Source organism: Guillardia theta (genome assembly GCF_000315625.1).
Source record: "Guillardia theta CCMP2712 unplaced genomic scaffold GUITHscaffold_67, whole genome shotgun sequence".
Classification (NCBI taxonomy): domain Eukaryota; class Cryptophyceae; order Pyrenomonadales; family Geminigeraceae; genus Guillardia; species Guillardia theta.
Window position 1 is genome coordinate 89,007 of NW_005434607.1, and position 26,791 is coordinate 115,797.

At 45.2% G+C, this 26,791-nt stretch overlaps 2 protein-coding genes across 2 annotated transcripts; both read right to left on the bottom strand.

Moving 5' to 3' along the window:
* Positions 1-1,294: 1,294 nt before the first annotated feature.
* Positions 1,295-10,059, bottom strand: GUITHDRAFT_113438 (hypothetical protein; the record flags this gene model as incomplete). The annotated part of the gene is made up of 2 exons (XM_005827332.1): positions 1,295-1,323; positions 1,374-10,059. The coding sequence occupies 2 exons, from the start codon at positions 10,057-10,059 to the stop codon at positions 1,295-1,297; spliced, it is 8,715 nt and encodes a 2,904-aa protein (XP_005827389.1).
* Positions 10,060-23,899: 13,840 nt separating this feature from the next.
* Positions 23,900-24,130, bottom strand: GUITHDRAFT_59712 (hypothetical protein; the record flags this gene model as incomplete). The annotated part of the gene is made up of 1 exon (XM_005827333.1): positions 23,900-24,130. A coding segment is annotated over one exon (231 nt), but the record flags the coding sequence as incomplete, so codon positions are not given.
* Between the last annotated feature and the right edge of the window lie 2,661 nt (positions 24,131-26,791).

The window sequence follows — 26,791 nt, forward strand, 5'->3', positions numbered from 1 at the left end:
TAGAGCATTTGCTTGTAAATTTCCGATCAAAACTTTCTGGAGTGTGTCAATGGTGAAGATTTCACTTACAAGATGCAACTCTGCATTTGAATTAAGCAAAATATTCTCTGGATACACAACAACTTCAGCAACTCTGTGTGAAACCTGAACAGATGAATTGAAAACTGAGATGGAAGTAAAGTTGTGAGAAATGAAAACTTGTATTTTCAGAAGGCTGTCATACCCCAACCCTGCATAATGGTGCATTTTTAGCTCACACCTCAACACGGTTGAGGTCAAAATCTTGATGATTGAGCTCTTGTCCTGGACTCGGCAATATAGAGCTGATGAAAATGATGATCCAAAGATTGTGACGGCGTTGTGACTGTTCAAAAACAGTCCTGTCGGATGTACAGAAAGAAATTGGAATGGACTGATAGACTTGAATTCCACGCTATTTGACGAGACATTTTGTGCCAAGTCTTTGACTGTCAAACGAATTATGCCTTCGATCATACTGGGTGTCACACAGGACAAAGATGTAGAGGATTGCCAGGACACTTCTACTTGTTTTTGGTCGAATTGGCACCTCAAATCACCATGTTTATTGAATTCACCACCAACAATTGCGATGACCATCCCTCCATGTGAAGGGCTTTGACTTGGGTTAACATCTATGAAGATAGACGGAATCCTGGGTGACAAGGCTCCACATTCGAAGTAGTACAAATTGTTGACTGACAAGACCACCATACAAGTGTTGTTCTGAAAGGCAATTGAAAACGGACAAGAAACAAACTGCTGGGACAAGAATATCGCATTAACAGGTATAGTAGAGTATCTGCCATGACAGTTACATATGTAGTTCATTCGTTCATCAAAGCTCTGTCCAACAATCGTCAAGCGAGGGCTTATCGAAGGGTTGTAAAGGAGGGAATGGACCTTCAATGAAGGAGGATCGAATAGGATTTCTTCAGATATGCGTGCACCCGTCGTGTCCAATAGAAACACTTTAGTTGGTTGCGTGGTAATGAAATACCCGACCGTGCATTGAACCTTGGTGGATGACACAGACAGCACAACAAAACTTTGATTGGAAAAAAAACAACGCAAATCTTCCCCAAACTGATTTCCTATGAATTGAATCTTCCATGAAGTCGATGAAACGTAAAAGTATTGCATTGAAATATCTCTATGAACAAACAAGAAAAACCTGCAGGAAGAAAATCCTTGGTGAGTGCAACAAAGCTTGTACGTACCGTCATTGTTCGAGGGGAGTAAAAATGAAATCAAAGAATCGTTGTGGAGAACAAAATCATTGATGATTGAAGAAGCAATGAATAACTGATCAACAAGCAGCAAACCATTCCCTAGCACCGTGATCGAGTCCCCACCATTCACAGATCCCGCGCTGGGTTGTATCGATACTATCGTCACCCCGCTTACATATTGATAGTTACAAACTGTCCTCGTGTAGTCTGCCCCGTTCACGGACAATGACAACGACACATTCCCCGCAACGTGGACTGGGCTTGTACAAACTGCCTGTGTGCTTGATTGAAATGTACCTTCTACCGTGCGTTCGCCAAACTTGCAGATCGGCTGGTAGCCTCTTTCAAAACCTCGTCCTACTACAGTCACCGTCGTTCCTCCATCTGACGTCCCTGAGCTGGGATAAGCATGCAACACTTGAGCTTCAGCGATGTACTCAAACCAAGTGGAGCTGCCGTTCCTCGATGGGACATCTGACACAATGAAGACATTGACAAGGCCTGGACTCTTTGATGGCGGGGTATTGCACAAAAGAGTAGTTGTCGTCTGTGCAGAACATGTCGTTTCATGCTTTCCAAATACCCAGATGTAAGTATTCCTGTACGAGTGTCCCAAGTTCTCTCCTATCAAGGTTATCAAAGTATCTCCCGTGACTGGGCCTGTCGATGGTACCACCTCATAAAGTCTGGGAGGGTGTACCCTCGCAAAAGGCAGCTGGTTGCTGTGCTCAGTCGGCTGATTTCCCTGCATATTCCCCACGGAGACATAGTGCATACCGATAGGGAATGATCGTATCTGGGTTGCCGCCATACTGCTCGAGAGGATTGTAGCCTCATACTTGGCATCGGAGACTTGAATGTACAGATGATCCAAATCTCGAAAATTCAGACCAAAAACTGTCAAGGCTGTTCCTGCTCTATGACAGATGGATGGCACGACACGGAAAATCGTAACCTCTCGCGTCAGAAACTCAAACGTGAGCGGTTCATTTACCAGCGATAAGCCCCTCCATGTGACATCAAGTCCCACCACCCCGTGCAGGCTAGGTGCGGCTATGTCACATACGATTTCCTTATCTGATATCTGTCGGGCAGGATATGTGAAGGTGTGCGAAATGCGACAGAACAAAGTGTCAAACCCTGAAAACCCCCAGCCATGTACCGTCACAGTATTTTTGGAACTTGCATGCCCATGACTAGGAGACACTCTTGTCACCTGATCTCTGCCTCCAAACTCGGCTAGAAACCCATTCAACGCTGCAGACAGAGCCCCGTAGTAAATTGATATCAAGTATTTCCCTTCAAGTCGGTCGATGATGGGACATCTTAAAACCCTTGACGTCAGATACTGCGCCGAAGTACGTATGTCGGATCCAAACAAGCAGGTGTATTGATTGATTCCAACGAAACCCTCACCACTCACAAAGATCGATTTGCCTTTGCTCTTCTTGATCAGAGAAGGAACAATGCCTTCCAACCTGTGCGGCGGCATCAAAAGATATTGCACACAATCTGTTGACTTCCTGGTATCGTTCGAAAGCCTTTTGGTGTGCACGCAAATATGAACAAGTCCATCACCGTCTTGGATTTCTGGAATCGTGCACATTATGGTTGTAGAATTCATCACCATCGCTTGAGCAACACCATCTCGAACTTTGCAAAAATACTCTGTCTCTTCGTGGAAAGAGTTACCCCAGATGGTGACCGCGGTCGATCCCATTCGAGGTCCAACACTTGGGGTAACTCGCTCCAGAACAACCCGACTCACGATCTCGATCGATGCGTTGGCGGATTTCAGGTCATAGCCTGAGTCTGGGCAAAGAGCAATTACGTGCGATCCTATGCCTATCTCTTGTGTTGTCAGTTCGCACAGAAGCATGCTTGAAGACGGAGCTTCCACAACATACTGCAGGCTGGCAATCTGCAGGCACATAGGAGGGTTTGCAGAAAACCCTTCTCCAATTATCGTCAATATGCTTGTATCCCCTGATTCAAAGACTTTGGGGATGAGAGCACTTATTTCGATCGATTGCCTCAAGACAATCGGGATCTTGTTCGATCGCAAGTCGGCATTTGCTTTCCGAGCTACCTCTATGAATGCTGTTTCTGAAGATAAAATCCGCGGCATAGCCACCTTACAGAGCAGTTGTCCATTCAACAAAGCGCCCGGCATCGACGATGACGGCTCATGTGAGAAAATACAGAAATCGCCCTCCAACAAATCTACCCCTACCACTGTAACTGATGAAATTCCGGATGTGGTCAGCGACGACGGGTTTACGCTATATATGCGAGGGACGGACAAGTATTGAAATGAAATCTGCTGACCAGAAGTGTAACGCTGACCCGAGGACCAGAGGCTAAGCTCAGCAAGAAAGCTCCTCTCGAAGAAGGGAGAAACACATATGATCATGAACGAGCTCTTGAACGATGTGTCTGAAGATGAGCTTGAATCGAATTTGCATGAAAGTCCTGAAAAAAAACCCGTACCTTGCACCGTGATCGAGTCCCCACCATTCACAGATCCCGCGCTGGGTTGTATCGATACTATCGTCACCCCGCTTACATATTGATAGTTACAAACTGTCCTCGTGTAGTCTGCCCCGTTCACGGACAATGACAACGACACATTCCCCGCAACGTGGACTGGGCTTGTACAAACTGCCTGTGTGCTTGATTGAAATGTACCTTCTACCGTGCGTTCGCCAAACTTGCAGATCGGCTGGTAGCCTCTTTCAAAACCTCGTCCTACTACAGTCACCGTCGTTCCTCCATCTGACGTCCCTGAGCTGGGATAAGCATGCAACACTTGAGCTTCAGCGATGTACTCAAACCAAGTGGAGCTGCCGTTCCTCGATGGGACATCTGACACAATGAAGACATTGACAAGGCCTGGACTCTTTGATGGCGGGGTATTGCACAGAGTGAAACTAGTTGTGAGATAAAAACACTGAGCTTGAGCTTGTCCAAAGCGAATCTGTGTAACAGCTGAAAAACCAGATCCAAAAATTTGAACCTGTGTTCCTCCACCGTATTGCCCAAACGAAGGGGAGAGACCGGAAATTCGAACAAGGGAATTTGGGTTTCTTTGATGCTGGTCCACGACTGCAACGGAGAAGTCATTGGACCATTCAAGCCTGTTGGCACTGACCGACACATTCACTGCTTCACTCGAGGTCGGGGTGATGGTGCAGACAATCAGCGACGAGGATACTATCCGCGAGTCTACTACCTTTCTCCGGTCTTGCCTGCAAAGCATAGACTCCATCTCGAAATCTGCCCCTTGCACTGTTATGGGTGTCGAAAGCCCCCTCCGCACGCTCGATGGGAATACACCGTGTATCCTTGCCACCGGCCTGTACAAGTACGTGACCCCAGCATCTGAATAGAGCCCATCGTCGCCAAGCACGACAACCTCTACATCAGAGCTGACAAGCTGCTTTGGGCTCACGCACAACACCATTGTGCTCGACACCTGGGCCAAGGAATCTGTTCTGAGCCTCCCGAATCGACATGCTGATTGTCCTCCTACGAGATTCTTTCCTCGCACGGTCACAATGGTCCCACCACCAAGACTTCCCTGACTTGGTACGCATGAATGAATTCGAGCGCCCCCTTGCTCTTCAAATATTTCAGGCTGTGCCACTATCTTGAATATATTGTCCCCCTCCGTCACCTCTATGGACAGGTTGAACACTTTCCTGCAACGCAAGGAATCGAAGTGGCAGAGCATCACATCCTCAGACACGAAGACTGCTTGGACATAAAGACTGTCAAGTTCACATCTGACAACCTTATCGTATGAGAACCCCGAGCCAACCAAACGAATGAATGATCTTTCAAGACCTCTGGCTCGTTGTCGGCATTGAGCCTTCACCACCTTCACAGGTTTTGTGACTATGACTTGGACTGATTCCGCGCTCAGGCCGTTGTCACTGCGTACGTACATAGAAAAATTTCCATGCTGTAATCCTTCAATTGCGCATTCGAGGTGTGTACTGGTATGAAAATATGGAATACCTTCTTTCCTGCCAAACATGCATCTCAAGCTCTCCCGATCCATGAAGTTTTCTCCAGATAAAGTCACTCTGGCCGTCGCCTGCCCTTCGACCACAAACAATGAAGGCCAAACTGTGCTCAGGATGGGATTTGGCATGTACGAATAAAGCAAGTCCCACTCAACCATGCCCTTCACCACACTTATCACCCTCAGCTGCATCAGACCAGGCCTACCTGGTGGCGAAACACAGACAAGCCTTGATGTATTGGCGTCACTATACCCTTCCACAGTTGTCGCGCCGAATACGCACCGGACCGATCCAACAGTTTCCATACCATGACTTGTGCTGAAATGGATGACCGTCCCCCCCGAACAAGGTCCTTCCGATGGATGATAATCAAGCATGTGGACTGCATCGGTTGGTATGTAGAGGAAGGGAAAGCGTGGCGATTTGAAAGAATTTCTTCCTGTGCTGGTTATCATCATCTCAACTGATCCAGCCTCGTGCGCGGGCGGCGCTGTGCATTGCAAAGTCTTATGGTCGACTATCTGAGCATCCACAGGGCTTTTTCCGAACAAGCATCTCCAAGTCGTCGTTGGAAAAGCTGTACTTGCTAAGACGCTTATGACCGTGCCCCCTCCAACAGCTGAAGACGTTGGGTCAATAACGATGTCCAACGGAAATGCCCAAGAGTGCAGAGTTCTCACGTTTGAGAGATGTCCTCCAACTTTGCTGCATCGAATCGAATGTTCCCCGGCAGGCAACCCCGGGATCTCCAATACAGCACGAGATACATCCACCAACTCCATTGCAACAGCACTGATAGCCCCTACATCGCATAGCACCTTCTCGTCGAAGTTTGCCCCAAGCATTGTTATGCGCGAAGGCGTCTCAGCCAAACAGACCTCTGGAATGATCGCATCGAGCTGTACTTGGGTATAGAACTCGTACAACAAATAACCCCTGCTAAACACCTGGCTGTCAAGGCCCACAGACATAGAAATGGTTCCTGCTGGAGATTCTGGAGTCCGACACACTATTTTCCTCGAATCCACCACCGTGCTCAAAGTTGCAGACGTAGAGAAAAGACAATACAGGTCCTTTCCAGACAGAAAATTTCTTCCTACAATCGTTGCTATGCTGTTCCCCTGGGTCGGGCCAGATGACGGAAAGATCTCCTCGACTACAAACAATGGAGCAAACATGAATTCAATGCCAGGTCCTGATAATGCCAAGCTGCCCTTGTACAGCTCTAAACGGACGGTACCTTCCTGATGTGATGGCGTGTAACACACTACTTCTTCTCTGCTCTTCCCTAACTTAGCATCCACCATCTCACCCTCAAATGAGCAAACAAGCGCATCTTTCACATGCAACTTGCTGATAGCAAACGTGACAAGGCTTCCACCATCGGTCGGACCTATTGTCGGGTAGACCAGCTTGACTATTCCCAACTCCTCATACTGGAACATGAAGTCCATAACCTTCTCCTTTGCATCAGACATGACTAGGACGGATACATTCCCTGGGGAGGATCCTGTGGGGACGACACAGACAAATTTTCCTGGCAAGCTCTGTCCCTGTGCTACCTGATCTCTGAACTTAAAGCTGACATTTCGTGCAAGAATCAGACGTGAGTGAAAAACGGTCAGCGTTATCCCACCCACCATTGGCCCTTTCGAAGGAGTGATCAACAAAGCTTCAATCTGGGGTTCGAGTCGCACGGTCTGACTTGATAGACTGAAGTCCACTCCGTTGTTCGCGACTTTCAAGCTCATCTTCCCCTCCTCCAAGCTCGGTATATCACAGAGAACTTGCGTCGATGTTATCAAAGTAGCCATCTTGACATGCTTGTCGGCGAACAGACAAGAAATGTCGTGGCTCTGCTCAAAGTTTCGCCCGATCACAGTGAGATGAAGGTCAGGTGACAAGAACACTTCTCCAGGTAAGACAGCATCGACTTGCTCATCATCGTAGAATTTGAACGTCCATTCTTTTCCAGAGTGCCTTGATGCTGCAGTATCGTACTTGACTGATTCCCGCGATGCAAGCCTCATAGCCACTTCTCCTATCACTGTTGAAGGTGGCGCGACACACCGAAATTCATCATGTCTACTCCCTTTGATCAATCCAGTCCACTGTGCTCCTATCATACAGCCAAGATCCTTCTCGCTCAATGCACCCCTAATACGTATGGATATGGTTGTTCCGCCCCGTGCAGGCCCGCAAGTCGGTCTGATCTCAAGTATGTTTGTGCTGGGCTCTACTGCGAGCTGAAGGTCACTCGACAAAGGCTCAAGCCCGTGGATGTTGAACGTGATCCTGTAAAGTCCAACAGCCAGACCTTGAGGTACACGACAGACATAATCGCCCGAGCTCTCCCGTGAAAGCTTTGCCACAGCTCCCCCAATCCCACAGCCCGCTTCAAGAAGCGGAGCGAGGCCTTGTCCTTTCATTGTTATGACCGTAGAAATTTCTTGGTAAGCAATACTAGGCACGATCGACGTCACCTGTGGTTCGGGCCAGTAGAGGTATGCAAACTCGTTAGAGTTCAGCGCAGCAAAAGTGTACTCAGACTGGACTATCGTCAATGGAACCAGTCCAGCTTGCATGGAAGGGCTCTCACATACAGCAAGACTGGCTGCTATTGTGATGGTCGCCCTTCCGACCGAAGATTGACCAAATTTACAGAAAGTAGTATTCCTTCCAAGCTGATTTCCGATCAAAGTAATCTTGGTTCCACCACGAGTTGGACCGGATGATGGAGTAATTTTCAGCACTGCAAAAGCTTCTTCGAAGTCAAAGCGCAAAACATTCGAGCATACTTGATCTTGTTCAGATATGCACAGCTTCAGCTCGACACGCCTTGCAAAAGAGCTCGAGATCTTGCACGCTGCCATCGACGATGAGATCATCACTGCACTGCTGTGCATAGAACCAAATCTGCACGTCGAATGCAGACCCATATGGTCAAGAGATCCAACGACAGAGACAAACGTGTATACACCGACCAAACCTCGGCTTGGTAGTAGTCTCTGGATCTTTATCTGATCTAAGGAGATGAATAGAAGAGAGTTTGATATAATATCATTACTCCCTACAGACAACGACACTGTTACATTCCCTGAAGCAAGTGCCGGGATACCGCATTGCACCCGGGAGGTAGATAGCCAGCGAGCTTCTGCATATGTCTTGCCCTGCCCGAAAACGCAGCGGGCATCGTTCATGTCAGTCCTGAAAACTCCTCGCAACTCGATCCAAGCTCCATCGCCCCCCCGACCCACGGTGGGGCTCAAAGAGAGCAAGAGCACTTCCGACCAGTCGTCGTCCAGAATCCTCGCATCGATCAATTGATTGTCGCAGTAGAAGGTGAAAGACTGTGCCCTCGGGATGTCTCCGCGCGCTTTGCACAGAGACACGGTCGACGTCAGCCATACAGCCTGCAGCAACCTGTTGTCCTGTCCAATGCTGCATGATACCGCATCCGGCATGAAGTTCTCTCCAACAACACGAATTACGTGCAATCCCGTCTCACTCTCAACATGCTGGGCCGTTGATTGGACGGTACATTGCAAGGTATACTGTACGTTCATAGATCCGCTGACCACCAGACCATCCTCACCACATGTTACATGTACCTGCACAATGGATGGAATGTCGTGTGCTGGTGTGACGCAGATTACTCTCGTAGACGACAGTACCCTCGCCTGGCTCATTCCGATGTCTTCGAAGACACACGTCACCAGCATGACGTCGGCTTGATCCCCAAGATGTTCACCAACAACGGTTAGCTGCATTCCCCCCTTGACTGGTCCTGACGAGGGGATCAGCTTGTTGATCCGAGGTTCTCCCAATATCTGAAAAGGTGAGCTACACTTCATCCCAGACTCTCTTTTGTTGTTGCTCACCCGCAGGGTCACAAGCTGAGGCTCTAGGCTCAATACCAGACGGCAAGTTCCCATGGCTGTCGACAAGATGTCACATACCTGCCAGCCCAGCCCGTTGATCTGTACATAGAGCGACATCTCAAAGTGTCTTCCCCGTAATGTCACAACAGCGCTGGAATTACCCTGGACGGCCCACGATGGTTGTATAGAGTCTATCTCGGGTGTTTGGAGCACATAGAACGCTCTGAGAGCTGAGACATGCTGCCCATCTGTCCCTTTCACTTGCCAAAATACAGGACCAGGAGTGCTCGGTAGCGTCTTGCAGCGAATCAATGAGGAAGACGCCCACAAGATCAAAGACTCTCGGGCCCCATATCGGCACCCAGGACGTTGGATATCAAAGTGCTTGCCGACGATATCTACCCACAACCCGCCTTGAATAGAGCCAACGGACGGAAGTACCGCCTCTAGCATTGCCCTTTCTCGTTCCAAGTATTGAAAGAATACATTGCTTTTCGATCGAGTAGTACCTAACCACAAAAATACCCGTACTCGAGCACTACTTGCTTTGGCTGCGGAGAAACATCCAAACTGTTGATCGCTTATCCGAATAGCTCCTGTCCTTGCTCCAAGCTCACCGAATTCACACTCCATAGGCATGTCAGGTATCGTCTCTGCAGTGGAAAAGCTCACGAAGGTGCCTCCGGCTGCTGGTCCGACACTGGGCGTTGCTGTTTGTGGTGTGGGCTCGGCAATGATATTCAAACTCAACCCGGGAACAGGTCGATATTGCCCGCCTCCAACACTTAAGAACAAGGTAAAGTTGCCTATCCTTCTTATCCCTTGAAACAGACAAAGCACCTTTGTGGAAGACTGGTAGCGAGTATCGCCCAGGAGATCACCGCCCACCATGCACGACATCTGGGGATTGGGTCGAAAGTTTGTTCCGACGACTGTCAAGAGAATTTGGCCAAGAATGGAAGAAGAAGGCTCAAATCTTACAAATATTGCTCCGGTACAATGGCTAGAGTGAGGTTGGTGTTCGTTGTCAACGTTGGAGTCCACTTGACAAATAAAAAGTTTGTCGTCATTTCATTTGTGCCAAACTTGGTTCGATGTGTCATTTGGCACAGAAGCAAGCTACTGCTAATCAATTGTAGTTGCAAATTTTCATGAAGCAGTGTGCAGTTGGCACGATGTATGTTGTAAAAGTTTTTACCCAAGACAGTAATCGTCGTCCCCAAGCCAGATTGAACTTGAGTTGGATGCAAGTAAAAGAATTGAGCTGGAGATGCTGTGACATGAAAGTTTTGCTTTATATTCATTGTTTGACTAGCTGTGACATTGACGTGTATTGCATATATTCCAGTTGGAAAATGAAATATTTTGCACTGCAGTGCATCTTGATGTGACATATGCCCTTGAATGAGCATATTATGACAATCAGTTATAAAACAACCTTTGAAAATACTCGTCCATAAGGTGTTGTGGAGCTTGATCGACACATAATCACTTGAAAAACGTATTGTAAAGTTCTGAGAGAAACTTCGAGAGTTGTTATCTATGGCTTTTTTGTCGTAAGATAGGGGTACGGATGACTTATACAGGAATAATTCTAGGAACGACCAACGCTGTAATTCGACTAAACAAGCACAAAGCAAATGTGAGCAATTTGCCTGCGACAAAAACAAAGAATCAAACATGCAAACCACGTCCGACTCAACTGAACGCTTTAGTTCAAAGACGAGAACATTGTGAAAATGAGAATCGAATGCCTGGACTGGTCCAAAAGTAACTGGATCGACGTAACTTTGAATAGAGAATGATGTTTCATAACAAGCAGCTCTAACAAAAACCTCAAATACCCCATCGACCTGGATGGGAGAAACTCTGAACTGGAAAGAAGAAATCGATATAGAATCAGCAGGAATCTGTATCCTCAAAGTTGGAAACGACAAGGTAGGGTCTTGCAAATTCTGAAATCCAGAGCCATACACAGTTACTGTGGCACTGGCCCCTGCTACAAGGATGCTTGGTTCAATCGATTCAAATCGCGGTCTGGCAGAAATACTAATGTCAACCTTATTCGACTCTACGGATGTCTCGCCTATCCTTGCTACGCTTACAGGGACGATCCCTTCGGCCATGGAGCCGGGTGACATGCAAGTGATTAGACTGCTGCTCAGTACAGTGCTTGAGGATACTTGTTGCCCAAATCGACACTCCCAAGCACCTGCCGCGAAATTACCGCGAATCGTTACAATCGAAGATCCACAGGATTGCTCGGAAAGCGCACTCGGATGCACGCTGAGGATAACAGGTCTGGTAGAGTACAAGAACACTACTGGAGAGCTTACATTAGTACCCATCCCGTTCTCCAGCGATACATTCACTTTCCCTTGCTGGTTCTTTGGTGCCTTGCAAACAACCTGTGTTCCCGAGACAACCCTCCCACGACTTCTAGACTCTCCAAATATGCACCACGTTTCAAGTTCCGCTATGAAGTTACTTCCCATGATCGACAAATCTATCCCCCCTTCTACAGGACCAAACGATGGTAGCACCGCTGTCACAGTTGCCATGGGAACATAGATCACTCGATGACCTGTGTCCACGAAGTGTATCCCATCTGAGCTCAGAAAGGCAGAGACAGCTCCAGGTCCGTTCGGAGGACTGAGACACTGTACCAGTGTTGAGCTGAATACAGTTCCATAACGTACAGTATCGGTATTGCCCCCAAACCGGCACAAGGCAGTAGATGAATTCCAATCCGAGACAGATATGTTTATTTGAGTTCGAACATTGCCATGCGGGTAAATAGACGTGCATATGTGAGTACATGATGGCAAAAAGTGTCGACTGATTGAGTCGTAGTTGGGCTGGGCAGCCATGATTGGGAATGTATTCGAATCATCTGATTGATTAATCTTGTTCTGTATCTCAATTGCTTGATGACATGGTATATCTAGGACTGCGGTTTTTATGATGATGGAATAATTTCCGGCAATCAGTTCAGGGACCATACATTCAACAGATGTAGAATTCGAGCTTAGTGCATCTGTCATGGTATTTTGATCTCGATTTCTAAAAACGCATTTCAAGGGCTTCGAGTCGTATAATACTCCGATCAATGCAACTAGAAAACCCTTATACGCAAAACCTCTAGAAGGGAAAACTGTGTATATTCGTGGCGCAGCGTCAATGCTTATTGCGTGATTGCTGGTAAAGAAAATGTTGCCATCAACACTCCAAGTCAAAGCAAAGGAACCAACCATGAATTTGTTAGCAGGCAAATAGCATTCTAAAATATTGGAAGTCTTCTGAATTATCTTTAAAACTTTTTCATCCAAGCTTAGCTTGTGGATTCTTAAAATATCTTCACCAATCAAAGTTAGAATGTACGATCTATCATTGTAAATTCTCGATGGACGTATGTCTCTCAACAGCAATTGTGAGTGAACAGCTAGATATGAAGTCGAAAGAAAGGACAAATTTGATTCCATGACAGTTACCCGGAATTTTCCGACAGGAAACAAGGTTGTATTGCATACAACACAGGATGAATTCAGCAGCTGTGCCGGGACCCGGATATTCCCAATCAGACAGACAACAGAATCATGAAGGTTTGAGCTTAGAAGTACAGTAAGGCTTGTAGATTCTCCTTCCAGAATGGTGTGCGGATACACGGAGATAACTTTGCCAATCTGAAGTACAGAAATGATCCATGAATCCAACCCCGGGAAAATGTGAGAATCGTGAAGGAGATTGAAATGGACTTTTTGTGAGGCGTTAGGAGGACATCGACAACCAAACGAATCTGAACTCAGTTCTTGGGGTTTTGATGCGAATCCATCGAATCTGCAAGTAATGTTTCTCCACAGGCTGGAGAAGATTTGAAATGTATCCCTGGTAACAACCATTGAAAGTAATTCGTTTGCATGACAACTTGACGGAACCAGGATGGAATTTGGATCTAAATGATATTCAAAATAGAGCTGTTGATTCAAATCGATTGCAACAGTCTGCTGTGATACAATTTCTAGGGTGACGCGAAAAGACTTGATCAAATCTTGCAAAGGTGGAACGATGCACACTAATAAAGAACTGCTCATCAATGTGGACCTGACACGATTCCCAAATCTGCACTCCAAGTCGTGAAACAGGTACAAGCCAACTACAGAAACCGCGTATCTCCCAGTTGGACGGCCGAAAGATGGATTGATTTGTAAGACTTGGACAGAATAATTGGTCTCGGAAAATAAGAATTGACCCAGAATCAAGTTTGGGAAAGAGGTGTTCTTGTAGACAACAGAAAGCTTTTCGAGGCCGGGAAGATTTGGTGGAGTGATGCATTCTACGTTCGATTGCCCATGCTCAGCTTGTACTTGTTGATCTCCAAACATACATTCTTGGATCATAGCTACCGATCCCACAAAATTGATCCTGACTTTTGTGCCTCCAATCCATGGTCCTTTGGATGGTTCAAAGGTCCACGTGCTGGAGGATATAACGTTCATTGGAATTTTGCTGATAGTGGAATCGCCATTCGCAAAGAGTAATCCAATACTGTAATTTCCTTGTGCAAGCTCAGGTATGCTACATAGTACATCGCTTTCGGTACAAATTTTGGCAACAATCTGATGCATCCCCATCCGACAAACAGGGAGAGGGTTACAATCAAAATTTTCTCCAAATATTGTCAGCAAATGCTTTCCACCCATAACATTCAGACGGGGTGATATATCTTGAATCGTAGAAGATTTGAGATATTCGAATTTGTGACCTGTGTCATGATTTCCATGAGAGTGGAATGAAATGTGTATGTTATGAATTCCACGGTGATTTACCTTTGGTGTGACAGATTGAATGATGCCCTCCTGACATACAATTGGGCATGAAACTCCAGCGATCAGAATGTTAGAAATAATATTGCAAGAATCGCGCCCTTCAAATTGAATGGATATCAGCGTTCCACCATCTACTGGCCCTCGTGACGGAATCACAGAAGTTGCAAAATGGTCAAAGAAGAGAAATGGAAGGGTCGATATTAATCTTCCGTTTCCAATCAAAGACAGCAACACCTCCTGTGGTTTTGAAGAGATGATCGTTGCAGAGATGGCAGAATAATTCAAATACTGCGCGTGAAAATACGATGAATCAAACACGACAAAGTACGTATTTTCACTTATAAAATCCATACCCATGATTGTAATCTGCGTGGGATTCAGTATTCTTCCCACCATCGGAGAACTTCTGAATATCGATGTACTACTGGTAAGAGCGACTGAATATATCTCGTTCGAACGAAACAAGCTACTTTCGATACCGATTCGCAGCTTGAAAGGGTTTGTATACCTGCTGTCAACTCCTTGAAATAATTGTGGCAAAGCACAAATAAGAAGTGATCTATTCAATGCTTTGGCGGTGAGCACAACAGAATTATCAACGATGCATGTCCAATTTTGTTGCTGATCGAGTTCTGTAGCTATAGCATAAATCATACTTCTGCTGTGTGAGGCTTGTCGAAGAAGAAAGCTGTCCAACAACAAGATTTCGACTTCGTCAAGTAAAGCATTCCCATCTAGAAGAACCTGCAGCTTTTGCTTGCCAGGAGGTCCAGGGGGAGAATCACAGCTGATTGATGACTTTGAAATTTTTCGGCCGATCACAGTGAAATGTGACCATAGACACCAGGCTTCATGGAATGACAAGGGATGAATGAAGCTCACGACCATCTGCACACCACCTTCTGATGGGCCTAGAGAAGGAGATATGCTGGCTACGACAGGTTTGTGAGACAAGCTATCCCGAACTGTCACATTGCTCGGGACCATGATATCACCCACCATGATCGCAACTTGACAACCCGTGAAAACACCTTGATCTGTCGCTATACTACATGAGATAGAAGACGAGGAAAGCAAAGTTCCTTGAAACGGATTTTTAGAACATGAGGCAAAGACGCATTGAAGATTGTATCCCTGTCTAAACCCAGTTCCAGAAACGATGACTTTGTATGAAGTCAACGAATATTCTACCGATATTGCTGAAAAGAGAACAGGAAGTGATTCAATCAGAAGAGTTTTTTGATTGCTGTAGAATGCATTATCTTTCGATGCCAGCCAGAAACTGTGATTTCCAATTGCAAGGAGCGGAACTTTGCAAGTGACAATATTGGCACTCATCATTCTAGCCAATACAATTGTCTTAGGTCCAAAATGGCACAAAATTGACTCGCCGAAGGAATATCCGCTGCTTCGCACAGAAATATTCGTAATAGACCTATGAAATAAGGCCGCTGGTACAATTTCTTTCAAAATCAGCTCTTTCCGTATGAAGAGCTGAAAGTTAAAGGATTCTGAACCAAAACCAATTTCAACTTTTCCTGCAAGTTTACCAGGAGGCATTGCTGGCAAAAATGCTTTCAATAGACTCGAGGTCATCAAAACACTTCGCACAGGCGGATGGTTCTCCAAAGACAAAGCGGTATTCATGTGATCAGCAAAATTTAGTCCGTAAACTGTTAACGCCAGACGTCTGCTAGCAATAGCAATGCTTGGCAGGACGTTCAAAACCTTGGGATATATTTTCGATTCAGATACATTTTGAGAAGAACATGTCAGTTTCCTGGAAAGCACGCCGCACTGTTGAACGATGTCTAGGTGGTCAGATGAAAAATCATAAACGCTTTGACACTCAAATGAGGAAATATTAGTAAGATAGGTCGAAAGGATAAAGGATTGTCCAAATATGCAATAAATGGGACAATCCAAGTCTGTTGAGTATGAAAATGATATACGATGAGAGTTTCCAACACGATAATGCGCTAGAATCTGACACGATAAGATTTGATGAGAAAGTTCGAAAACTATCCCTGGATCAACCTGGCTTGATCCAAGATGGACATGATGAAAACCACAATCAAAATCCTTTCTGATCAAGACTTTTAACTGGCTTGAGGAAACATAGTGAAAAGCTATTCGTTTGCTGCCAAAATAAAATCCACTTTCGTATTTTTCAACGAAGGATATCCCTGTTACAGTGACCAGCTGCTCTTTTCCGCATACGCTTCTCTTAGGAAACAATGAGATTATCTTTGGAGCAGAAAAATACAAAAATGAAAACGAGTTGTGCAATGATGCACCATCTACTTGACTAAAGGAAAGCCGTACCAACCATGGTCCTGGAACATCGACTGAATAGCATTGCAATAGGCTTGACGAGAGCAAAGTGCCGACACTCCAACCCGCATCGCCAAAGTGACAAACCCAATCCGAAAACGAATTGAAGTGTATACCATTCACTCGTATAAGTGTCTTTCCAGATGACGGGCCTGATGAGGGAGAAATATGCAAAGCTTGTGCATCTTCATGGAAAGTGAATGTGAACAACCCATAGATCCTGTCTTGCTCCAAGTCAGATATGATTTGTAGTGGCATTTGGCCTATGGAGCTCTTTGGAGTTATGCAGTAATGTACTCTTGAGACACTTTTCAAAATCGGCGATTGGCTTTCACCAAAAAAACAAGAAACGCTTTGCTTTGGATCAAAGTTTCCGTGAATATGAACATTCGTTCCCCCGTCCACTGGACCATGCAAAGGAAAAATCTGTTGCACATTACTAGCAATGAAATACTCTACCCATGCTTCATTAGAATGATCGGACTGAAAGAATTTGGTGTGGGATAATTGGAGAGAAATATTCCCAGGAATACTATAGGGTGGTACCATGAACCGGTAAGAAGTAGACGACAAATATACTCCACCAGACAATGCACTCTGTCCTATCCACCCAAACAAAGTAGTAGATGGAAAGTTTTTTCCAACCATAGTCAATGAGGATCCCCCAGATGTCGAAAACATGCTCGGATAAACGTAACTTATGATTATTTTGTCACGAACTTGAATGTTGAATTGTATTGCAACAGCACACACTCCAACGGATATTGTCATCACACTTGTCCCTTGATTTCTACAAACAGGAATCGAACATAATCCTTGCGAGTGAGTAAAGCGATCGATATACATCTTTGATTGGAGCCCACAAAGATTGCAAACTAAATGATCCGAAAAGCTCGAACCGTACACAGTTACTGTGGCACTGGCCCCTGCTACAAGGATGCTTGGTTCAATCGATTCAAATCGCGGTCTGGCAGAAATACTAATGTCAACCTTATTCGACTCTACGGATGTCTCGCCTATCCTTGCTACGCTTACAGGGACGATCCCTTCGGCCATGGAGCCGGGTGACATGCAAGTGATTAGACTGCTGCTCAGTACAGTGCTTGAGGATACTTGTTGCCCAAATCGACACTCCCAAGCACCTGCCGCGAAATTACCGCGAATCGTTACAATCGAAGATCCACAGGATTGCTCGGAAAGCGCACTCGGATGCACGCTGAGGATAACAGGTCTGGTAGAGTACAAGAACACTACTGGAGAGCTTACATTAGTACCCATCCCGTTCTCCAGCGATACATTCACTGTCCCTTGCTGGTTCTTTGGTGCCTTGCAAACAACCTGTGTTCCCGAGACAACCCTCCCACGACTTCTAGACTCTCCAAATATGCACCACGTTTCAAGTTCCGCTATGAAGTTACTTCCCATGATCGACAAATCTATCCCCCCTTCTACAGGACCAAACGATGGTAGCACCGCTGTCACAGTTGCCATGGGAACATAGATCACTCGATGACCTGTGTCCACGAAGTGTATCCCATCTGAGCTCAGAAAGGCAGAGACAGCTCCAGGTCCGTTCGGAGGACTGAGACACTGTACCAGTGTTGAGCTGAATACAGTTCCATAACGTACAGTATCGGTATTGCCCCCAAACCGGCACAGGGCAGTAGATGAATTCCAATCCGAGACAGATACGTTCAAAAGTTTCGTATCCTTTACAGAAATGTGTAGAATTGTCTTTATCGGAGGAACATTGCCTGTCCGGTACTGATATTTGAGAAAATTTTTGGAAAGCGTCTTGTTTTCGAATATTATTTGGACCGCAACAGTTTTAATTGTGTCAACCGATGGCGTGACACATGAGACGTGACTTTGAGATATTGTATCTACATTTGTAATGAGGTCATCGAATAAGCATTCCAGCGTTTGATGAAATGACAAGACACGAAGATCGTAATTGTTGGTTGTGATTCTCACTGTTTGGCCTCCAAATGTTGGCCCTTCTGACGGATAAATACTGAATATTTTCAGGTCAGTTTCAAAATAGAAAAACTTTTCCTTGAGAAGGATTAGGTCGCTTTGATGACACAATCCTAATGTCACGTTTCCAGCTGAATGCCTCGCAGTCTTGCAAATAACAAGAGAATTGGATACTACACGAGCTGCAACCAAGTTTTGGCCAAACATACAATTCATTTCAACATCCATTGGAAAATTTCTGCCAAGAATTGAAACCGAAGTATGCCCATCTTTTGGCCCTTGGGTTGGAAATATCCGATAGATTTCTAGAGTCAGTGCGAAACATTCAAATCCTATTTGTGCAGTGGATTGCATTCTCAAGTCTGTAACAGCAACATGAACAAAGCCCTCACCGTGGCATTTCGGTGTGGCCATACGAATCATCGATGACGAGATTGAGGAGCTAAAGACCTGAGCTCCATCGAAATGAATAAGGGTATGCAGGTCAAAGTTTGATCCAAACACAGTTGCAATTAATCCTCCAGACACTGGACCGCGAGATGGAATGATTTCGAGTAGTTGAAGTACGCTACCATCGTTGTAGGCAAACTCCGCAAATCCAGCAACAGTCAATGATCTTTCACTTGATTGCCAATAACAAAACAATCGCACTGTTCCTGATTTCCCTTGTGGCAATTCTGTCGTCAAAATAGATCCTGCTTCAAAGCTAGCGGATACCAAGTTGTTTTGAAAGTAGCAAGTTCCAGATCCATTTCCTGCAACTGCTGTAGTAAGGATGGAAATCCGAGTACCACCTTGAGTTGGCCCAATCGATGGAGAGATTGAAATAATCTGGTGCATATGTAGCTCTCCAACCTCAGTGGATTGATGATTGCTCGATTCAAATTCTATTACTGCTTTCGAAAAATTCAATGACGAAATAGGACATTCTGCCACTGATGAATTGATTACCAAAGCCATTGTTTGCACACCGTTGAGCCTGCAAGAAGCTTTGTCATTGGTTGAAAAGTTGGTGCCCATAATTAAGATATCTAAAAGATCTGAACGACTAAATGAAACAGTCCAACTCTTGACTTCCCACAGATCGGAGAAAACGGTTATGTCGGACATTGTTGATCGCACTGGCAGATCATAAGTATAAAGGATAAATTGAAATGATCCAGGTTGATATCTGCCTATGACACAATGCAAAATAGAGCTCGTAAGATATTTTGAGCTGAAACGATACCCCACATACATATCTTCAGAGATTCCGCATCCCGTACTACCATCCACAAATTGAGAGCCGATAACAGTGATTTTCGCCCCACCTGCTGCAACAGCACTGGGAAACAATTTGAAGATCGATGGTTGTTTGATAAATTGAAAATTCAACTTAGAGCCTAATAGGTTGTAACCATCCAATGATATCGTGAAACGGACAAATTCAAGAGTTGATGCTGGAGTAACACAAGCAATCAACGAGTTTGAGAGACGTGAGCCCATGACAACTTGGCTTCCAAAAACGCAATATGATGAATTTGCGTTCAAGTCTCCTTCCATAACAGCTTTGACTATGTTTCCTCCATCTGCAAATCCATAGTTTGGTTCTATCCGGAGCAAGAAGATCGGACTGAGAACCTGAATAAAGATGTGCGAATCAATGTAATTCGAGCAATCATTGCTGACTTGCAAATTGAGAAATGATATGCCATATGGTGAAACATGACATTTCGCAAGACTGCTCGTGAAAAATATAGCTTTCTGTACGTTCTTGCCACTCTTGCAACAAAACTTTGCGGATTGGATGAAGTTACTTCCAAAGATCGTCAGCATGAACCTTGTGTTGGCGTGAATTGTTGTTGGTAAAACCGAAAGAACTTCAAGCTTTCCGTATACAAACAAATTACTAGCTCCAAGGCTTGCCGTTGTCGCATTTGAATATAGTTCCAGACTGACCTTCCCCTCAATTTCTGGAGAAACATGACATATTAGATGAGATTTATTGTAATCGACCAATCTGCAATCTCCCTTTGTGATGTAGCACGACAATTCAAAGTTCAGATTTCCGCTGTAAGACAAAGTTAGAATTGAAACCCGATTCAGCTCAACCGTGCTTGGCTGAATCGATGTGATCATTAAATCTGTAAGAAATTGAAATTTGTTCAGATTGGACGAAATGTGTTTAGAGATCAATTTGAAATTCACGGTCCCCACCATAGAGGGTGGGGTAAAACATTGAACGAGTTCCGAAGACTTGAAAGAAGCAAGGACTGTAGTATCATTAAATGAGCACACGAGTTCAGACAAGTTTTCTGAGATCGCAACTTTGTCCATAGAAATCGAAATGAGCTCTCCACCTGAAGCTCTACTCACGCTTGGTTTGACATTGAGAATACGCAAGGGACTTACGATGCGAAGTTCAACAGGGCTAAACGCATAGTCAACAGAGTTTAACGAGACTGCAACTCGAACTGAAGACACATTAACAGCAGGAAGCCTGCTATGCAAAAGAGAGGAAGATCTGAATTCGCACTTCTCAGATACTACAGCTCCAAATTTGCAAATCAAATCGATATCTGACAAAAATGATGAGCCATAAATAAGAATGACAGACGTGCTGTCAGCTGTAACAACCATCGGGTTGATTCCAATGACAATTGGCGCATGGTAGAACAAGAATGAATTATCACCAACCAACTCTTCTTCACCGTAGGAGACTGAGAAAAACACGATTCCTATTATACCTGACCTTGGGGAGTTGCAAACAAGCTCTGTACTGCTCATGATTGTAGCTGTTGTCTGTCCAACTTCGGAAAATAGACAGCGCATCTGAGAGGATGGAGGGAATTCAATTCCGTGCACCTTCAATTGACTTCCACCTTGAACTGAGCCACAAGATGGTCTTACCCGATGCACAACGGATTGCGTCTTATAAAGGAACAAGTGGCTCGATTTGAAATCCAAACGATTTTTGAATCGTATACCAAAGGATTTCAAACCTGCTTCATTGGAGGGCAAAATGCAACATGATGTGGATGAGTTCACTCTGACGAGAGTGCTTGTGACATATCCAAAGACGCAAACTACCTCATTTGCAATCAAATCGTCATGTAACCAATGGATCGAAACATTGATTCCCCCAGCAAGTGGCCCAATGGTAGGATACAAGCTCAACACACTTGGAGTATCAAGGAATCGAAAAGAAAAATTTGAAGAGACTCGTGAGCCCTCCAAAAAGACTGAGAATGGAACTTCGGAAGGAGGGTGCGCCGGAATATCGCAGGTGGCAAGAGAACTAGTCAGGATGACGGCCACAACGTGCTTGAATCCAAACGAACACTTCATGCCGGAATTGAAGGATTGTCCTTGCAAGGACACAAGCTCTCCTGAAAGACTGAATCCCTCAGATGGACTCATGGCCTTCAGGTACGGTAGTTCCTGATAACGAAGCAGGGCATAATTCTCACTGAAAGTCAATCCATTATTAGCAAATCTTAACTGCAGATTCAAAATATCCAATGCAGGAAGGTGGCAAAGTACCATAGAACTTGATATCACGGTGGTCTCAAATTTCAAAGTGCTTGATAAGCCACAAGAGGCATTTGAGTTGTTGACTGCGAAGAAACCACCTTGCATTGAGACTGTCAGATCACTTTGTGGCTTTGCTATGGATGGAAAGATGTTAAAAATTTGCTCAGGTTGATAGGACTCATACAGAAAGTCACCTTTAGCACTGATTGTCGACACTGCAACCATGATAGGATTATGCTGCTGACTCAATACTGCCAGCTTGCAAGAAATTGTATTGTTCGCAATTGTCAATTTTATGCACTCTGATGATCCCACCTTGCAAACTACATCCGTAGCATTACTTAGATCGCGATCAAGGGTGATTTCCAAGATAGATCCACCAATTTGTGGGCCAGAGCTTGGAAAAATTGAAATGATATGGATGCTGGAACTATATGAAAAAAGTATGGATGACACGACGAAGTCCACACCATTGTTTGAAATCGCAAAGGGTATGGATATTTCAGACAGAGCTCCAGGAGACCTGCATGTAGCCTCATTTACATTCACAACCACCATGTTGACAATCACTTCGCCAAATCGACAGACTGACAGCGAATTCTTGAAGAATTGCTCCCCAATGACTGTGACCAATGAGCCTTCTAAAGGCCCCACTATTGGGTAGAATTGCTTGATCAAAGGCGAAGCTAGAAAGAGAAAAGGAATGGAACTTGTAGACTGAAGATTACTTCGAAACATGAACATCCTTGGCCAAATTTGAACCAAGATCTCTTTTTCAACGTGAGGAGGTGAAGGGCAAGTGACAATGGAAGACGTCAAGACAGTGCCTGTGGTCCAGGTAAAGTCAAATAAGCATCCACAGGAGAAATTTTCGGAAGATGAAAATGGGAAATTTGTTCCAGAAAGATTTACAATTGTGCTTCCGTTGACAGGCCCAATTGATGGGAAAATATGACTTATTATGGGAAAGATTGAGTATTGGTATGGCAGAGGCGCAAATACAAAATTTTGACCATCCAAAGCTAGGCTTAAATTCACACTTGCGGCTGCATAGGGTGGGGCTGTGCAAACAATTGAATTTGTTGACACAACTGAAGCAGGTACTTCGAGGTTTGAAAACTTGCACATGGCCAAGTCTGTGAACAAAAACTCGTATCCTATGAGTGTTATGACATTATTTCCAGAAACTGGTCCAAGATTTGGTTGAAAGTCAGTGATGGTGGGTGATGAGAAGGATAGAAAACGTATTTGGTCTTCGCTCCAATCTAGCCCGTTGCTGCTTACTTGTATTAAGTAATTTCCGACGGCAAGGTTGGGTGAAATACATATCACGAGAGTTGATGAAATGGTTGATGAGATGGTTGATGAGGTTGAGAGATTAACACTTGAAAGAACATCTGAGTATTTACAAAAAGCATGTTGGCCGAACGAGTCCCCAACCACGGTGACGAACGTTTCAGAGTTCTCCATTCCTAACGACGGGGTAATTGACCTGATGAAGGGCTTTTGAATGTACTGGAACGCAAATCCAGTATCGAAGAAGTCATTGTTATTGACAGAAAGTTCTACTGTACAAATGAATAATCCGAAAAAAATTGGTGAAAAGCAATTCAATTTCGTTGATGAAATCAAGGCCGCCGTTACATTTTGACTCCTGCAAAATCTGCACCAACAACCTTCTGAACAGTCTAAAAAGTTGTTTCCAGCAACATCCAACATCGTGCCTCCTGCAAGTTCACCCTTGGAAGGGCTCAATCGGGATACATACCATGCTTCAACCACGGTAAGGGTTGCACCGAAGACAAAAAAGTCAACTCCATTCGTACTGATTCCGACTGAAATAAGATTCCTTCTTAGACGCGGAGCATGACAGGCCACCAATGAAGATGATATGTACACGGCCGTTACAATTTTTGAATCGATTCGGCAAACCAAAGATTGACTATCAACGAATCCGAAGCCATAAAACTGAATCCGTGCATTACTGCCTCTTGCTAACAACCTTGGTCTTACATCACGGATTTGAAGTTGTGCTGTTCGAAAAGAGTCAGAATACAAGCCAAAAATGAAACGACACTGTGCATACCTGTATACACAAAATCAATCGAGCCGTAAGAAAAGTCTACACCATTGCTGGATACACCCAGCCGTACGGTAGACTCCGGCATTGCAGGAGAGAAACACTCAATGAGCTGGCCAGATATCCAAGCAGCTGACACCACCGTTTCTCCAAATTTACAGGACAGCGAGGGGGTGTTCTCAAACCCGTTCCCAGATATACGAACAAGAGTTTCTCCGCGCTCAGGTCCATTGTTGGGGAAGAAGGTAGAGACAACATCTTGAGCTGCAAAAATGGATATTCAAAATCTTTCTGTGAGCAAGAAAAGGTTATTACCAGCATAATAGAACGCCAAAGATTCTTGAGAAAAAGAGTATCCGCCGTCTGTGGAAACCTTGAGAGCAACGCTCTTCGTGTTTGGCACATCTTGAGGAGGCGATGCACAAACTATGAGACTTGAGGAGAGAATGGCAGGCGATATAAGGTGAGATTCACCAAATTTGCAGAGAGTTAGATGATATCCATCAAGCTTTCCCAAAAGAAGATTGCTTCCCACAACAGTAACTTCTGTTCCGCCGTGAGCTGGTCCAGCAGCAGGAAAGACCCCATCGATGTGTATATCAAGATTTGATTCGACAACACAAAGGCCAAGGAGAGAGAGGAGTAGAGAGAAATTGCAGTAAGGCATATCAACTATCAACCTTCCTTGCACTGCATGTCAACACGAATTCACGACAGCATGAACGAAACGAACATGCGATCTGAAACGGACGTCAAAATCTTTGAAAAGCAAGCATGATTCTCCATGCCGGGCCCGGGGGCCGGTCTCGGATCGGACCGGGAGGCCCGGGCCGCTCAGTTCAACTGGCCAGTTGACCGGTGACCGTCACCGGTCCTAACTCAAAGTTAAGTTGGAGATCTTTACTCAAAGTTAAGTTCACACAGGCTGTCGCACACCGGGCCAAACGGCGAGAAGAGAAAAGACAGCGAGAACCAAACCTAATCCTGCCGACTGCTGTCCCCCAAACTTAACGGATACCTTCACTTAACTGCGCGCAGGACAAGTCCCCCTGTAGATCAGTACGAGGACAATACCGACTTATCCTTTACTCAAAGTTAAGTTAAAAAGATCATGATCAGTACGGTACGCTGAGGCGTTCGTGACTCCAGCCTGAGTAACCCTCTTACTGCTTCTTGGACTTGGAGGCCCTCGTACCGTCCTGCGAGAGTCTGGCAGGCCGGGGTTTACTCAAAGTTAAGTTTGCCGGGCATGGCGGCCGCGCCGGCGGCCGCGCCGCCGTCCGATGGGGCCCGGCGCCGCCGGGCCGGCACTGCGGCAGAATCCGACTTGTCACTTCTGAGAGAAAAAAACTTCAATCGTGAATGAAAGGCGATAGGTGGTGAGGTTGGACAGCAGTCGAAAGGAAGGAGGGAGAAGGGCAGACTGAAAAAGAAAGCAAGAAAGACAGGAAGCAGATATTTAAGGGGATCCCCGACTTGCAGGAAGGCGAAGAGATGGAACGAAGAATTTTCGGGAAAGCAGCAACTGCTGTCAATAACAACACAGATCTCAACGGTGGAAAAAAGAAGAAATTGAGCTTTGTTTCATCAACAAGAAAGTATAGTCTTTCTTCTCCCAAGTCAAAAGAGAGTGCAAATCAAAAGAGAGAATCTCTTGAAAGATTCCAGGAGCTCATCGAAACATGGTTAAACCAAAACTTTGCCGAGCTGCGATGGAGTAATCATCTTACAGGAAGCCTGCACCACTACCCTTGGAAGACGAGACATCGAGAACCAGCAACTCTAAAGAAAAGCATACTTCATCCGACGATCTTGAAGCCAAAACAGCAACAATTGCAGGTCGAACCATGCCTGTACATTTTTTTCCTTCATTCTTATCGGCCATGTAGACTTGGATCCGGATGTTGATTCCGACCTCCAACTACAGATTCGAGCGATGGAGTTGCGGTAATTCTTGTCACTGAAGAGGAGACTTTGTGACCAGCCACCTGGGCGGGTGCTTCGTTGCTTTTTCTCAGCCTCGAGAGTAAAATGCGTGCAATGATGGTAGAAGCTGTGAAGGATATAGGGAATGCTTTGCTTCGTGAACTGTCCATCCGAGACAGAGAAACAAGGGAGAGAATCTCAGAAGAATTGAAACACGTGGTTGAGGAACAAGGTCAAGAAATGAAAGGTCCTGTCACGTGGTTTTTATTTTATCTTACACCTGTTGTCTCAGTGAAGCTGGATTCTATGATCAAGGAATGTATCAAAGATTCAATAAGCTCAGCTGTAGGACACCATGGTGTGCCCACCAAGATCTCTATCCAAGGAAAGTTGTGACAACTCTTCGCACAACATTCCACCTTTGTCCCGTGAACTCTGCCCTCGGTCAGATCAAAATCTGCTCGTTTCGTATTTCACATGGTGCATTTGCTGTCTCCATAACGCTGCATTAGCCCGCCCATGAAAAAAATAAAAAATTGATCGAAATGAGTTTGATCAGACAATGACTATGTGGAAAGCGCTTGAGGCTGCACTATGAAACAATTTGCTTTTTCTGGAAAACAGTGGCCAGTGGAAACTTATCCCTATGAAAGTTCTGAGATCGAACCATTCCAAAGGGAATAAGCATACCTCGCTCGTGCAGCAAAAGCTTCACATTTGTCGTCAGGAACTCCAGCTTCCTGATATCAATGACTCAACCACTTGTCAAATGCTACTTGACCAGATACCTTCATGTTGTTGTAAACATCACTGCACTCCTTCAAAGATACACTGCCAAGCTCTACTCCCTAGAACAACCCATTAATCAACATTGCAAATCCAATCTGGAGAACTAACCAGAACAATCTCAGCCGCTCGATTTGCTTGCGACTGGTCCAGCTCAATTAGAGAACCTGCAGCTTTTGAACAACCATTA